This window comes from Salvelinus alpinus, chromosome 6 (assembly GCF_045679555.1).
Source record: "Salvelinus alpinus chromosome 6, SLU_Salpinus.1, whole genome shotgun sequence".
In the NCBI taxonomy this organism is placed as follows: domain Eukaryota; kingdom Metazoa; phylum Chordata; class Actinopteri; order Salmoniformes; family Salmonidae; genus Salvelinus; species Salvelinus alpinus.
The window spans coordinates 1579149-1592707 of record NC_092091.1 but is presented as its reverse complement, the minus strand read 5'-3'; the positions used below and the strand labels follow the sequence as shown (position 1 = coordinate 1592707).

The 13559-nt window shown below is 49.6% G+C and overlaps 1 protein-coding gene across 1 annotated transcript in view; it reads right to left on the bottom strand.

The window, feature by feature from the left end:
* The window catches only part of bnip2 (BCL2 interacting protein 2), an 83204-nt gene extending 71747 nt beyond the window's left edge, over positions 1-11457 (bottom strand). The window contains exons 1-2 of the mRNA XM_071405110.1: positions 10917-11457; positions 10299-10715 (exon numbers count right to left, since the gene is read on the bottom strand). Of these exons, the coding sequence (XP_071261211.1) occupies positions 10299-10681 (383 nt within the window). The 5' untranslated portion in view covers positions 10682-10715; positions 10917-11457. The remainder of the gene's footprint in view (positions 1-10298; positions 10716-10916) is intronic.
* Between the last annotated feature and the right edge of the window lie 2102 nt (positions 11458-13559).

Genomic DNA, 13559 nt, shown 5'->3' with positions numbered 1-13559 from the left:
ATGAGTTGTGTGTCGCCAGTATGATGCCGAGGCTGTGGTAAATGAGTTGTGTGTCGCCAGTATGATGCCGAGGCTGTGGTAAATGAGTTGTGTGTCGCCAGTATGCTGAAGATAAAAGCAGAAACAACTCATTGGTCATCAGAAATAGAACGATGAAGCTGGAGAACATTCGTGACCATGAACACAACGAGTGTCACATTGCCTGCGTGTCTCTGTGTCCCGAGCTCAATCGCAGCCTCTCCTCTTGACACCCTCAGTGACGGCGCTAATGGAAACGTCAGAGCAGACCAGCACGAAGATGAAGATACTGTTTAGGACTGTACATGCCACTGGCAAGAAGGCGAGACCACTTTCTGACTTGGAGTGGATGTGTGAGTAAGTGAAACTGTTGTTAGTCTTGTAGAAAGACCAGTACTGTCGTAGATAGTTTTAACAAGTCTATTTAGCAGACGTGGTCCAGTATTGTAGGTTATTTCTCAGCTCTTGATAAGCTTTGATTCACCTCAAAATAGTGTATAAATACTAGGGCTGGGCGATATGACCAAAACCTCATATCCCGATAACAATACATATCACGATAACAATACATATCACGATATAGAACATTTTCTGTAAATTCAATGAATAAATAGTTGATATAAAATGACCACATGTAAAGGCCTATTACTCATTACATTTTGAATTACACTCAACAAATTAAAGGTAGTTACGCATATTTGATTATTTCTCCTTTTATTTAGAACCTTTGTGAAAATGTTCAATTAAGCATGTAACAAAATATAAAATATTAATGTATAAAACCTAAAAAGGTAAATAGAAAACAGAAAATTATTATAGGCCTAAAATATATATTTTTGGGGGGCTTGCCTGTTTTGCATGTTATTTTGGCATTAATACGTGTCACATATCAATTTGCATTTGGTATCTTGGGTTGAGTGTTAGCACCAACTCACGAAACCCCCGTTCCTCCACCGTGTAAATTGGGGCCATGTCTTTGCAGATGTAAGTTGTAACGGCAGCTGTTATCTCCTTCCATCTTCGTGATTCTTTGCCATACGGTGTGTCACGGGCAAAAGCCTCCTGCAACGTCATCCGTAGACTCTCGTCATCCGTAGACTCTCGTCATCCGTAGACTCTTTCCGTACTGAGTCACATGATTCTTGCTTAGGTGGTAAAAGAGGTTAGTGGTGTTTGAGTCTGTTGTCGGGGTCGGCCTGCTGCATATTTTGCAGAGGATGGTTATCAGGTCCGTGTCAGACTTTCCATACCACGTCCATGTGACCGAAGTAGCCCACCTTTTAGGTGTGAGCTCCGTGTCTCTGTGTCACGTTCACTCTCCTCCATGTTTGTTTGTGTTGCAAATTTCCTTCCACCCGGCACGTGGAAGAACGCAAAGGATTGTCCAATTGACAAAAAATATTGCCGTAAAGAGTGTGATTTGCGACAACGAAATAAACAATAGAGCATAATATTAAACGATAGACGTTTTACTATCGTCACACGATATATATGGTCATATCGCCCAGCCCTAATAAACACCATAACATTATAGGCCTACTGATGCTGGCATGGCTCTCCATGCTTTCCTATGGCTCTGTAACGTTCTATTTTCATGTTTGTCTCCAGATGCTGTTTACATTCTAAAGCATTGTGACACAATTGACTTCACCAGCCTTACAATGTTGATCCTTAAGTAAACAAAGGGTAGAAGGCTAATTTATCACAATCAACTGCCAGCTATACTGGATAACAGGATTGTATATTTAATTGTTATTGAATTAATCTGTTTGATTTTTGCAGCTTGGATAAAAAATTTAAAAAAAGGAATCGCTGTGGGCTCAACATACAGAAATGAGAAGCAGGCCAAAGAGTTTATGCAATATGGTGCAGCGGTAGAGAGAAACAACTTCAGAGAGGATCTGAAAAACAACACATTTCTCTCCATCATGTCAGGTGGCTCTACAGACAGTTCTGTGAAAGAGGAGGAGTTAGTTCATGTCAGATTCTGTCACATGGGCAAGATCGAGTCGAAGTTTGTTGGCATCAAGTCGGTGGAGAAGGCAGACGTGACATAAGCAACGCCATTCAGTGCCATCATGGAGGGAGTGTGTGATGAGTGGGGGAGCAAGTCGGTCGCTCTGGGAACAGATGGAGCTGCTGTGATGACCAGAGCCAAGAATGGTGTGGTCAGCCGGCTGAAGGGGGACAGGGCCTACAACGTCGGCATCCACTGTATGGCACACCGCCTTCAACTGACCTGTTCTGATGCCATCCGGTCCAACGGGATGTTTCAGAAAGTAGGAGACCTCCTCGGTGGGCTCTACACCTTCTACCAGTCCAACGGGATGTTTCAGAAAGTGCCTGGCACCACTGGTGCCCACCAGAATTGGAGGGACCCGATGGATAGGACACCTACTGCGTACACTGGACCACTTCCTGCGAGGTTACCAGGGGCGTGTCCAGCACCTGGAACAGGTAGTGGCTCTAGATTGCTATGCTAAGTACTTCAAAAGTCCCCATCAATATGTAATGTCCAGTAAATAAGAACAAACAATGCTGCTCCCCCTACGGTAATTTCACCTCAATGGTAACGCCGTTCCCCCTACGGTCATTACCCCTCAACAGTCACACTGCTCCCCCTACGGTCATTACCCCTCAACGGTCACACTGCTCCCCCTACGGTCATTACCCCTCAACGGTCACTCTGCTCCCCCTACGGTCATTACCCCTCAACGGTCACACTGCTCCCTCTACGGTCATTACCCCTCAACGGTCACACTGCTCCCCCTACGGTCATTACCCCTCAACGGTCACTCTGCTCCCCCTACGGTCATTACCCCTCAACGGTCACACTGCTCCCCCTACGGTCATTACCCCTCAACGGTCACACTGCTCCCTCTACGGTCATTACCCCTCAACGGTCACACTGCTCCCCCTACGGTCATTACACAGAAACGGTCACACTGCTCCCCCTACGGTCATTACCCCTCAACGGTCACACTGCTCCCTCTACGGTCATTACCCCTCAACGGTCACACCGCTCCCCCTACGGTCATTACACAGAAACGGTCACACCGTTCCCCCTGCGGTCATTACCCCTCAACGGTCACACTGCTCCCCCTACGGTCATTACCCCTCAACGGTCACACCGCTCCCCCTGCGGTCATTACCCCTCAACGGTCACACTGCTCCCCCTACGGTCATTACCCCACAATGGTAACGCCGTTCCCCCTACGGTCATTCCTCCTCAACAGTAACACCACACCCCCCCCCCCCTACCGCCACGCCGCTCCCCAGATCGTCACGCCACTCCCCCTACGGTCATTACACAGAAACGGTCACACTGCTCCCCCTACGGTCATTCCATCTCAACAGTAACACCCCCCCCCCCCCTACCGTCACGCCACTCCCCCTACGGCCATTACCCCACAATGGTAACGCCGTTCCCCCTACGGTCATTCCCCCAAAACGGTCACACTGCTCCCTCTACGGTCATTACCCCTCAACGGTCACACCGCTCCCCCTACGGTCATTACACAGAAACGGTCATTACCCCTCAACGGTCACACTGCTCCCCCTACGGTCATTACCCCTCAACGGTCACACTGCTCCCTCTACGGTCATTACCCCTCAACGGTCACACCGCTCCCCCTGCGGTCATTACCCCTCAACGGTCATTACCCCTCAACGGTCACACTGCTCCCCCTACGGTCATTACACAGAAACGGTCACACTGCTCCCCCTACGGTCATTACCCCTCAACGGTCACACTGCTCCCTCTACGGTCATTACCCCTCAACGGTCACACCGCTCCCCCTGCGGTCATTACCCCTCAACGGTCATTACCCCTCAACGGTCACACTGCTCCCCCTACGGTCATTACACAGAAACGGTAACGCCGTTCCCCCTACGGTCATTACCCCTCAACGGTCACACTGCTCCCCCTACGGTCATTACCCCTCAACGGTCATTCCCCCTCAACGGTCACACTGCTCCCCCTACGGTCATTACACAGAAACGGTCACACCGCTCCCCCTACGGTCATTACCCCACAATGGTAACGCCGTTCCCCCTACGGTCATTACCCCTCAACGGTCACACCGCTCCCCCTGCGGTCATTACCCCTCAACGGTCATTCCCCCTCAACGGTCACACTGCTCCCCCTACGGTCATTACCCCTCAACGGTCACACTGCTCCCTCTACGGTCATTACCCCTCAACAGTCACACCGCTCCCCCTACGGTCATTACACAGAAACGGTCACACCGTTCCCCCTGCGGTCATTACCCCTCAACGGTCATTACCCCTCAACGGTCACGCTGCTCCCCCTACGGTCATTACCCCTCAACGGTCACACTGCTCCCCCTACGGTCATTACCCCTCAACGGTCACACTGCTCCCTCTACGGTCATTACCCCTCAACGGTCACGCTGCTCCCCCTACGGTCATTACACAGAAACGGTCACACCGTTCCCCCTGCGGTCATTACCCCTCAACGGTCACACTGCTCCCCCTACGGTCATTACCCCACAATGGTAACGCCGTTCCCCCTACGGTCATTCCCCCAAAACGGTCACACCGTTCCCCCTACGGTCGTTCCTCCTCAACGGTCACACTGCTCCCCCTACGGTCATTCCCCCTCAACGGTCACACCGCTCCCCCTGCGGTCATTACCCCTCAACGGTCATTACCCCTCAACGGTCACACTGCTCCCTCTACGGTCATTACCCCTCAACGGTCACACCGCTCCCCCTACGGTCATTACCCCTCAACGGTCACACCGCTCCCCCTACGGTCATTACACAGAAACGGTCACACCGTTCCCCCTGCGGTCATTACCCCTCAACGGTCACTCTGCTCCCCCTACGGTCATTACCCCTCAACGGTCACACTGCTCCCTCTACGGTCATTACCCCTCAACGGTCACACCGCTCCCCCTACGGTCATTACACAGAAACGGTCACACCGTTCCCCCTGCGGTCATTACCCCTCAACGGTCACACTGCTCCCCCTACGGTCATTACCCCACAATGGTAACGCCGTTCCCCCTACGGTCATTCCTCCTCAACAGTAACACCCCCCCCCTACCGCCACGCCGCTCCCCAGATCGTCACGCCACTCCCCCTACGGTCATTACACAGAAACGGTCACACTGCTCCCCCTACGGTCATTCCATCTCAACAGTAACACCCCCCCCCCCCCCCCCCCACCGCCACGCCACTCCCCAGATCGTCACGCCACTCCCCCTACGGTCATTACCCCTCAACGGTCACACTGCTCCCCCTACGGTCATTACCCCACAATGGTAACGCCGTTCCCCCTACGGTCATTCCTCCTCAACAGTAACACCCCCCCCCCTACCGCCACGCCGCTCCCCAGATCGTCACGCCACTCCCCCTACGGTCATTACACAGAAACGGTCACACTGCTCCCCCTACGGTCATTCCATCTCAACAGTAAAACCCCCCCCCCCCCCCCTACCGTCACGCCACTCCCCCTACGGCCATTACCCCACAATGGTAACGCCGTTCCCCCTACGGTCATTCCCCCAAAACGGTCACACCGTTCCCCCTACGGTCGTTCCTCCTCAACGGTCACACTGCTCCCCCTACGGTCATTCCCCCAAAACGGTCACACCGCTCCCCCTACCGTCACACTGCTCCCCCTACGGTCATTACCCCACAACGGTCATGCTGCTACCCCTACCGTCACACCGCTCCCCCTACGGTCATTCCCCCACAACGGTCACGCTGCTACCCCTACCGTCACACCGCTCCCCCTACGATCATATCCCCAAAACGGTCACGCTGCTACCCCTAACGTCACGCCACCCCCCCCATTCTCCCTCAAGTCACGCTGCTCCCCCTATGGTCATTCCCCCTCAACAGCCACTCTGCTCCCCCTAACGTCACACCACTCCCCCTAACGTCACACCGTTCCCCCTATGGTCACACCGCTCCCCCTATGGGCATTCCCCCACAACGGTCACACCGCTCCCCCTATGGGCATTCCCCCACAACGGTCACGCTGCTCCCCCTATGGGCATTCCCCCACAACGGTCACACCACTCCCCCTACGGTCATTCCATCTCAACAGTCACACTGCTCCCCCTACGGTCATTACCCCTCAACAGTCCTGCTGCTCCCCCTATGGTCATTACCCCTCAACATTCACGCTGCTCCTGCTACGGTCATTACCCCACAACAGTCACGCTGCTACCCCTACCGTCACACCGCTCCCCCTACGGTCATTACCCCTCAACAGTCCTGCTGCTCCCCCTACGGTCATTCCCCCTCAACAGTCCTGCTGCTCCCCCTACGGTCATTCCCCCTCAACAGTCCTGCTGCTCCCCCTATAGTCATTCCCCCTCAACAGTCACGCTGCTCCCCCTATAGTCATTCCCCCTCAACAGTCAAGCCGCTCCCCCTACGGTCATTCCCCCTCAACATTCACGCTTCTCCTGCTACGGTCATTCCCCCTCAACAGTCCTGCTGCTCCCCCTAGTCATTCCCCCTCAACAGTCCTGCTGCTCCCCCTATAGTCATTCCCCCTCAACAGTCCTGCTGCTCCCCCTACGGTCATTCCCCCTCAACAGTCACGCTGCTCCCCCTAGTCATTCCCCCTCAACAGTCACGCTGCTCCTGCTACGGTCATTACCCCTCAACAGTCACGCTGCTCCTGCTACGGTCATTACCCCTCAACAGTCACGCTGCTCCCCCTATAGTCATTCCCCCTCAACAGTCACGCTGCTCCCCCTAGTCATTACCCCTCAACAGTCACGCTGCTCCCCCTACGGTCATTCCCCCTCAACAGTCACGCTGCTCCCCCTACGGTCATTCCCCCTCAACATTCACGCTGCTCCTGCTACGGTCATTCCCCCTCAACAGTCCTGCTGCTCCCCCTAGTCATTCCCCCTCAACAGTCCTGCTGCTCCCCCTAGTCATTCCCCCTCAACAGTCCTGCTGCTCCCCCTAGTAGTCATTCCCCCTCAACAGTCACGCTGCTCCCCCTATAGTCATTCCCCCTCAACAGTCACGCTGCTCCCCCTAGTCATTACCCCTCAACAGTCACGCTGCTCCCCCTACGGTCATTCCCCCTCAACATTCACGCTGCTCCTGCTACGGTCATTCCCCCTCAACAGTCCTGCTGCTCCCCCTAGTCATTCCCCCTCAACAGTCCTGCTGCTCCCCCTAGTCATTCCCCCTCAACAGTCCTGCTGCTCCCCCGATGGTCATTACCCCTCAACAGTCCTGCTGCTCCCCCTAGTCATTCCCCCTCAACAGTCCTGCTGCTCCCCCTAGTCATTCCCCCTCAACAGTCCTGCTGCTCCCCCTAGTCATTCCCCCTCAACAGTCCTGCTGCTCCCCGGGTGGTCATTACCCCTCAACAGTCCTGCTGCTCCCCCTAGTCATTCCCCCTCAACAGTCCTGCTGCTCCCCCTAGTCATTACCCCTCAACAGTCATGCCGCTCCCCCTATGGTCATTACCCCTCAACATTCACGCTGCTCCTGCTACGGTCATTCCCCCTCAACAGTCCTGCTGCTCCCCCTAGTCATTCCCCCTCAACAGTCCTGCTGCTCCCCCTAGTCATTACCCCTCAACAGTCATGCCGCTCCCCCTATGGTCATTACCCCTCAACATTCACGCTGCTCCTGCTACGGTCATTCCCCCTCAACAGTCCTGCTGCTCCCCCTAGTCATTCCCCCTCAACAGTCCTGCTGCTCCCCCTAGTCATTACCCCTCAACAGTCATGCCGCTCCCCCTACGGTCATTCCCCCTCAACAGTCACGCTGCTCCCCCTACGGTCATTCCCCCTCAACAGTCACGCTGCTCCCCCGATGGTCATTCCCCCTCAGTCTTTACTCGGCCTCCACCCCAATGTATTTATTCATCACTGCTACAGTCAGTGCTATTTCTGTTCATACTGTTGTTTTTTTATTACCATTTTCATTATTTCATTTAACTTAGTCCTGCATGTTGGAGCATAAGATTTTCACTGTACCCTGCAATCATACCTGCACCCCTGTACATGTGACTATTAAACACTGTAGCCTGCAGTCACACCTGCAACCCTGTACATGTGACTATTAAACACTGTAGCCTGCAGTCACACCTGCAACCCTGTACATGCGACTATTAAACACTGTAGCCTGCAGTCACACCTGCAACCCTGTACACGTGACTATTAAACACTGTACCCTGCAGTCATACCTGCACCCCTGTACATGTGACTATTAAACACTGTAGCCTGCAGTCACACCTGCAACCCTGTACATGTGACTATTAAACACTGTACCCTGCAGTCACACCTGCACCCCTGTACATGTGACTATTAAACACTGTAGCCTGCAGTCACACCTGCAACCCTGTACATGTGACTATTAAACACTGTAGCCTGCAGTCACACCTGTACACGTGACTATTAAACACTGTAGCCTGCAGTCACACCTGCAACCCTGTACACGTGACTATTAAACACTGAATCTGAAATCGCACCAGGAAGAGAATAACTCAACCATGACAGCCTCTAATGTGATTCTCTAAAACTAACTGTATAAATGCTGAGTAAATGACAGTTCAGTCCACCAATTAATGAACTTAATGAAGTCAGAGACCTGTTTATTCAGCAGGCCTAATGTTATACACAGCAAGAGAAATCAGTGGTAGACAGAGTAAACTGATGCTGTCCACAGTGGTAGTATTGCTCATTTTGTGTGTGTTGTCTTGTTCTTCTATCCTCGTGGGGACAAGAAATCCCCAAAGGTCCCTACAAAAATAGTAAAACAAGGAAAATCATCCCTGTGGGGTTTAGGATTAGGGTTACAATTAGGGTTAGAGTTTAGGTTTAGGGTTAGGGTTACAATTAGGGTTAGAGTTTAGGTTTAGGGTTACAATTAGGGTTAGAGTTTGGGTTTAGGGTTACAATTAGGGTTAGAGTTTGGGTTTAGGGTTACAATTAGGGTTAGAGTTTGGGTTTAGGGTTACAATTAGGGTTAGAGTTTGGGTTTAGGGTTACAATTAGGGTTAGAGTTTGGGTTTAGGGTTACAATTATGGTTAGAGTTTGGGTTTAGGGTTACAATTATGGTTAGAGTTTGGGTTTAGGGTTACAATTATGGTTAGAGTTTGGGTTTAGGTTTAGGTTTACAATTATGGTTAGAGTTTGGGTTTAGGTTTAGGTTTACAATTAGAGTTAGAGTTTGGGTTTAGGGTTACAATTAGGGTTAGAGTTTGGGTTTAGGGTTACAATTAGGGTTAGAGTTTGGGTTTAGGGTTACAATTAGGGTTAGAGTTTAGGTTTAGGGTTAGGGTTACAATTATGGTTAGAGTTTGGGTTTAGGTTTAGGGTTAGGGTTACAATTATGGTTAGAGTTTGGGTTTAGGGTTACAATTATGGTTAGAGTTTGGGTTTAGGGTTACAATTATGGTTAGAGTTTGGGTTTAGGGTTACAATTATGGTTAGAGTTTGGGTTTAGGGTTACAATTATGGTTAGAGTTTGGGTTTAGGGTTACAATTATGGTTAGAGTTTGGGTTTAGGGTTACAATTATGGTTAGAGTTTGGGTTTAGGGTTACAACTATGGTTAGAGTTTGGGTTTAGGGTTACAACTATGGTTAGAGTTTGGGTTTAGGGTTACAATTATGGTTAGAGTTTGGGTTTAGGGTTACAATTATGGTTAGAGTTTGGGTTTAGGTTTACAATTAGAGTTAGAGTTTGGGTTTAGGGTTACAATTAGGGTTAGAGTTTGGGTTTAGGGTTACAATTAGGGTTAGAGTTTAGGTTTAGGGTTACAATTATGGTTAGAGTTTGGGTTTAGGTTTAGGGTTACAATTATGGTTAGAGTTTGGGTTTAGGGTTACAATTATGGTTAGAGTTTGGGTTTAGGGTTACAATTATGGTTAGAGTTTGGGTTTAGGTTTAGGGTTACAATTATGGTTAGAGTTTGGGTTTAGGTTTAGGGTTACAATTATGGTTAGAGTTTGGGTTTAGGTTTAGAGTTACAATTAGGGTTAGAGTTTGGGTTTAGGGATAGGAGTTAGGTTTGGGGAAAATTGGATTTTGAATGGATGTGTGTTGGTATTTGGCAGGTTTGTTGTTGCAATTTCCTGGGATAGCTGGCTGCGATCTCAGTAACATGCATAATATTGATGCCATCACACTGACAACAAAGGACATCAGCACAATAACATTGATAATAAGCAGCTCTAGGCAGACTGCAGTCTTCCTGTATAGATATTGCCATACAACTTTTCTAACTAAAGTGTACAAGATAGCACAGTGGTGAGAAGTAAGCTCATACCTTCCATTATGTCCAGAGGTTGAGTATGTCTGGGGTATTCTGACGGGAGTGGAGCATGGCACCTCCCCTTCCTCCTGTTTTTCTCCATTGTCTGGAGTCACCGTTTCCTGCGGCGGACCTCCTGTTTGGGTTGGCCTCTGTAGCGCTGCTCCTGCGGCCTCTTCGCCATTTTCCAATGAAAGCTCTGTGCTGCTGTTTTGCAGGTCTTCTAAATCTTCTTCCTCTTCTCCTCCCGAAGGCGAAGGGCTCGGAGTGTCCCTGATATCTCCCCCCAGGCTCTCATAAATCCTGGGTGTGTCTAGGTCTGGGCTATTGTTCAGACTCATAACGTTATCACCCGCAGCCTTCAGCACTACCTCACTCTCGATCATATCTGTAGCCATCACAGCTGATCTGCTGCTTCCTTTCAAACAGGGTCTGGACAAAAGAGGGTCTGGATCAAATGCTTCAAACCCAAAAGCAACAGTTTATGAATATGAGATTCCTGCTGGTTTGTTAGCTCTAGTAGTAGATAAATACAAAACAAGTCATACATTCACTATTATTTTCTTTGAAGTTAGTTGTCAAACTGAGTGAGCCAGGTTTAAAGAAACGACGTAACTAAGTTGTCTAACTTACTAGCTAACAACCAGCTAGCCACTTGTTTAGCTAGCCCGCTAGCCACCAGTAGGACTTGCTTTGTGGCCGAGCAGTGCGTAGTCAACTTTTCCCCTTCCTTCCTCCGTTGGACTCCAGCAAAAGCTAATGCTAACCACAATGCTAGTTAGTTAGCCAACTGTCCTTAGCAGCGCCAACTTACATCAAGTGGATTTGACGATGTCTTGCGAGCCATGAAGACCGAATCAAACACATTCAATCGCTTTCCGTTAGATGTTTAGCACGATACACCTTGATTTCCGACGGTTCATAATGAATCTCTACTCTTTTCGTTCGACAGTTCCAATCTGTCACTGGTCTTCTCTCCCCGTTATTAGATACACGTCGTCATCTCCCTCTCCCCCTCAGAGCTGACAAATTCCCCGACAATGCCCTCTGTTGGTTATGGCCAGTGTTTCACAAAACTCCCCGAGTAGGCTACCCTTGCAGGTTCAATTATTTGATGTATTCAATTTACATGTATTTTTATTTTAGTCATTTAGTAGACGCTGTAGGAGTATGAGGTATAATACCCATACAACCTAGCGGTCAAACTCGGAAATGGTTCCAATCGTTTTTCCACCATTCATTTTTCCCACCGGGGATTTTAGGAACACTTCCGTGTACTGTATGATTTGTTATTTTGATTTCCGAGTCAAAACGGAGATTGGAAAAACCACACATTTTTCATTTTCTGTTTCTGAATTTGAAAAACAACCCTTACAAAAATGTCCCACAGGATTCCTGCATGATTCTTCTGCAGGAGTCCTTCAGGAAATCCCACAGGATTTTCGTGATCATTTTCCTGTCAGACAACCATCAGGATTCCTGCAGGAATGGTTTTGCAGGACCAATCCTGCATGATTCTTACAATTCCTGCAGTATTCCTACACATAATAAGTCCCTCAGAATTTAGTTTAGACGATTTCTGCAGGAATGGTTTTGCAGGACCAATTCTGCAGGAGTCTTACAATTCCTACAGGAATCATACACATAATACCTGCATTCTAATAATTTTTCTCGTAGGACTAACCTACAGGAGCAATACTGCACAATAATTTTATTTCTGCAGGATTGAAACTCAAATGTTTCCACCTCTACCAAGGATCATATCACCTCTACCTTACCTGACACCCTAGACCCACTCCAATTTGCATACCACCCCAATAGATCCACAGATGATGCAATCACCATTGCACTGCACACTGCCCTATCCAATCTGGACAAGAGGAATATCTCTGTAAGAATGCTGTTCATTGACTATAGCTCAGCCTTCAACACCATAGTACCCACCAAACTCATTATTAAGCTCGGGGCCCTGGGTCTGAACCCCGCCCTGTGCAACTGGGTCCTGGACTTCCTGACGGGCCGCCCCCAGGTGGTGAAGGTAGGAAACAACACCTCCACTTCGCTGATCCTCAACACAGGGGCCCCACAAGGGTGCGTGCTCAGCCCTCTCCTGTTCTCCCTGTTCACCCATGACTGTGTGGCCAAGCACGCCTCCAACTCAATCATCAAGTTTGCAGATGGCACAACAGTAGTAGGCCTGATTTCCGATAATGACGACACAGCCTACAGGGAGGAGGTGAGGGCCCTGGCAGAGTGGTGCCAGGAAAATAACCTCTCCCTTAATGTCAACAAAATGAAGTAGCTCATCGTGGACTTCAGGAAACAGCAGCGGGAGCACGTCCCTTTCCACATCAACGGGACTGCAGTGAAGAAGGTGAAAAGCTTCAAGTTCCTCGACGTACACATCACAGACAATCTGAAATGTTCCAACCACACAGACAGTGTGGTGAAGAAGGCGCAACAGCCCCTCTCCAACCTCAGAAGGCTGAAGAAATTTGGCTTGACCCGTAAGACCCTCACAAACTTTTACAGATGCACAATCGAGAGCATCCTGTCAGGTTGTTTCACCGCCTGGTACGGCAACTGCACTGCCCGCAACCGCAGGGCTCTCCAGAGGGTGGTGCGGTCTGCCCAACGCATCACCGGGAGCACATTGCCTGCCCTCCAGGACACCTACAGCACCTGGTGTCACAGGAAGGCCAAAAAGATCACCAAGGACATCAACCACCCACCACGGCCTGTTCACCCCGCTACCATCCAGAAGACAAGGTCAGTACAGGTGCATCAAAGCTGGGACAGGGAGACTGAAAAAACAGCTTTTATCTCAAGGCCATCAGACTGTTAAATAGCCATCACTAGCCAGCTACCACCCGGTTACTCAACCCTCTACCTTAGAGGCTGCTGCCATCTATACATAGACATGGAATCACTGGCTGCTTTAATAATGTAACACTGGTCACTTGAATAATGTTTACATACTGCTTTACTCATCTCATATGTATATACTGTATTCTATTCTACTGTTTTAGTCAATGCCCCTCCACTCGTCCTAATATTTATATATTTCTTAATTCCATTCTTTTACTTTTAGATTAGTGTGTGTTGTTGTGTATTGTTAGATACTACTGCGCTGTTGGAGCTAGGAACACAAGCATTTCGCAACATCCGCAATAACATCTGCTAAACATGTGTACTTTACTTTATATAGATAGGGAAAAAAGACAACACTGCATCAAAAGTCAGATTAATGAGGGCAACTTTATTAAATCAGCTAAT